The following is a 2,500-nucleotide window of genomic DNA, read 5'->3' as shown; positions in this document are numbered from 1 at the left end:
AATCCTGTGAATACCTAAGCCATTAACATCTAAGGCTAAGCAAATCATAAAGACATAGACAGTTTATTGTGTTTTTGAATTAGAAATTTTAGATGAAAGGGTGTTTATGAAGATTCGTGGGTCGTCATGATCAATTTGGATAGGACTTTAGATCGCAGCCAATAAAGATTAAGACGCACAGGTCTAGACAGTAAATGAATAATTGAATTCCAGATGCTAATACGAAATCTTTAGGTACAAAATGCAACAAAATGTCACAACAGAAGTATATCTCATCAAATCAAATAAAGCTTAGCTCAGCTTCTCAGTAACAAAAACAGTCTTGAAGCCTATTGCCTGGATAGAAATTCGTGTGTGGTTGAGTAGAAGTATAAATAAAAGGGATACTTATAATCAATTATAATAATTGATTTATTCATTAACTTAGTTTTATTCCATTTGTTACAATGGATATTCTTGGTGTGACATGCTGTCTGTTCTATTTTGCTTCTAAATTACCCCCTGTGTGCAAGGAATGGCCGAGGTTACCATCCACTGGCGACGAGGGATTTGAACGCGGGTCAGGAAGATTGCAAGACGTAATCGCTACCGCTGCACCACACAATACAAATTAATCAACTGCAGGGAGAATTAATTAACAGTAGGGAGAATTGCAACAAATGGAATAAATTATAAATTATGATTATCATAAATGATAAATTATACCAGGGGATTAGTGCTGCTAGAAAAGGGAACTATGGCCACCATATTAATAAAAGATTTTAACTCATTTCCTGGTTCTTGTCATCAGTCGTGTGATTTATTTGATTGCCGGGAAATAGGAAGTCAGGAAGAGAAGGAGAAGGAAAATAATAAAATGAAGAAGGTGAAGAAGGAAATTAAGAAAATGAAGGAGAAGGAATATAAGAAATCGAAGAAGGAGGAAGCAGAGAAGGAAAAGGAAAATGATAAAACGAAAGAGGGAAATAAGAAATGATAATGAGAAATGATAAAGAAGAAGGAAAATTATAAAATGAAGAAGGAAAATGAGAAAATGAAGAAGGAAAATAAGAAAATGGAGGAGAAAAAAATAATGATAAAAAAATAATGGAGAGGAAAGGGGAAAAGAGAAAGAGAACAAAATACAAAAAAAAAAAAAAAAAAAAAAAAAAAAAACGGGAATGGAGAAGAAGAGAGAGATGAAGGGGGAAAATGTTGAAAACATTATTTCACCTAAAATAAATAAATAAATGAATAAATAAAGAGTTAATATTTCATGTTTTCACATTCACATTTAATAAAACAAAAAATGTATACATAAGTCGTTGAATATATTAGAAAAACAAACAAACTTGATGACTAAATAAGTATTATAAGGAAACTAAGTAAATAAATAATCTTTTACAACGGAAGCTGGCCACAACCTACCCATTTATTCTTTTTAGAGCTTACTGATCCAAAGCAAGAGTGCTTTGTGAGAATTCTTAAACGTCCTTTCATAAAAGGATATGATTTACAGCATTTTGATATTTACAATGTGTAAATTTGATTTTTTTTTTTTTAACTGGTCGGTGAAGTTATTTACATTTCTTGCCTTTTGTAGTGCATTAGTTGCGATAATTATATATTTCTTTTCAGCTCGAATGCTTCTCGGCAAAAACGAGATTAAATGTGGAATTGTAAACAAAACATCATGTCATTTAACATTTTATATCTATTTAACAATGCATAGATTGATGGATGGATAGATAGATTAGAGAGATATGTAAATAAATAGAAAGGTTGATTGAATGATATATACATAGATAGCCAGGTAAATAGATAGAGATATAGATTAATAAAACGATCGATAAATAGATAGATATAAAAAAAGACTTTCTTTTCACTTTCATTCGTATCTGAACAAAAGCCTCCCACGCACAATTCACGTAAATGAATTTCTTTCATACCGCGTTTTTTTCTTCTTCTTTTCTTTTTCATTTTCTTTATTTTTTTTTTTCTTTTTACTTTAAAAAATATTCACAAAAGAAATTGTTTTGCGCATTCTTACCGTTTTTACAACTTTAAAAATTATTCACAATAAAATAACTTATTTTGTGTATTGATACCAATTATAGGAACTATAAAATTATATATTATATATATATATATATATATATATATATATATATATATATATATATATATATAAATGCTTTACGCATTCATACAGTTTTTATAGCTTTAAAGTTTATTCACAAAAAAGTACTTACTTTGTACTGTATTGTGGTGAGGCTGCGACTATTTTTTCTGACGCAATATTGGCAAGGCCAGTAAAAGCATGGTACATTTTTTTTGTTGTTTGTGTGTGTGTGTTTGTGCTGGGTTCGTGTGTTGGATGTTTTTGATGATAAACGCACATCACAAAAAAAAAAAAAAAAAAGGGTGTGTGTGGTGTGGTGTTGTGTTGTGTGTGTGTTTTGTTTTAATGTTTTAACACACAACAAAAACAAACACACACACACACACACAACACCACACA

The 2,500-nt window shown here is 30.0% G+C and overlaps 1 protein-coding gene across 2 annotated transcripts in view; it reads right to left on the bottom strand.

The window, feature by feature from the left end:
- Positions 1-2,299, bottom strand: part of LOC119568489 — a gene marked incomplete at its 5' end in the record, with an annotated part of 33,120 nt that extends 30,821 nt beyond the window's left edge. For both annotated transcript variants that reach the window (XM_037917024.1, XM_037917025.1), the window contains 1 exon segment: positions 2,232-2,299. In XM_037917024.1, coding sequence (XP_037772952.1) covers positions 2,232-2,299 — 68 coding nt within the window.
- Between the last annotated feature and the right edge of the window lie 201 nt (positions 2,300-2,500).

The sequence above is a fragment of the Penaeus monodon genome, chromosome 44, assembly GCF_015228065.2.
Source record: "Penaeus monodon isolate SGIC_2016 chromosome 44, NSTDA_Pmon_1, whole genome shotgun sequence".
NCBI lineage: Eukaryota > Metazoa > Arthropoda > Malacostraca > Decapoda > Penaeidae > Penaeus > Penaeus monodon.
This window is presented reverse-complemented; position numbering and strand designations above follow the sequence as displayed.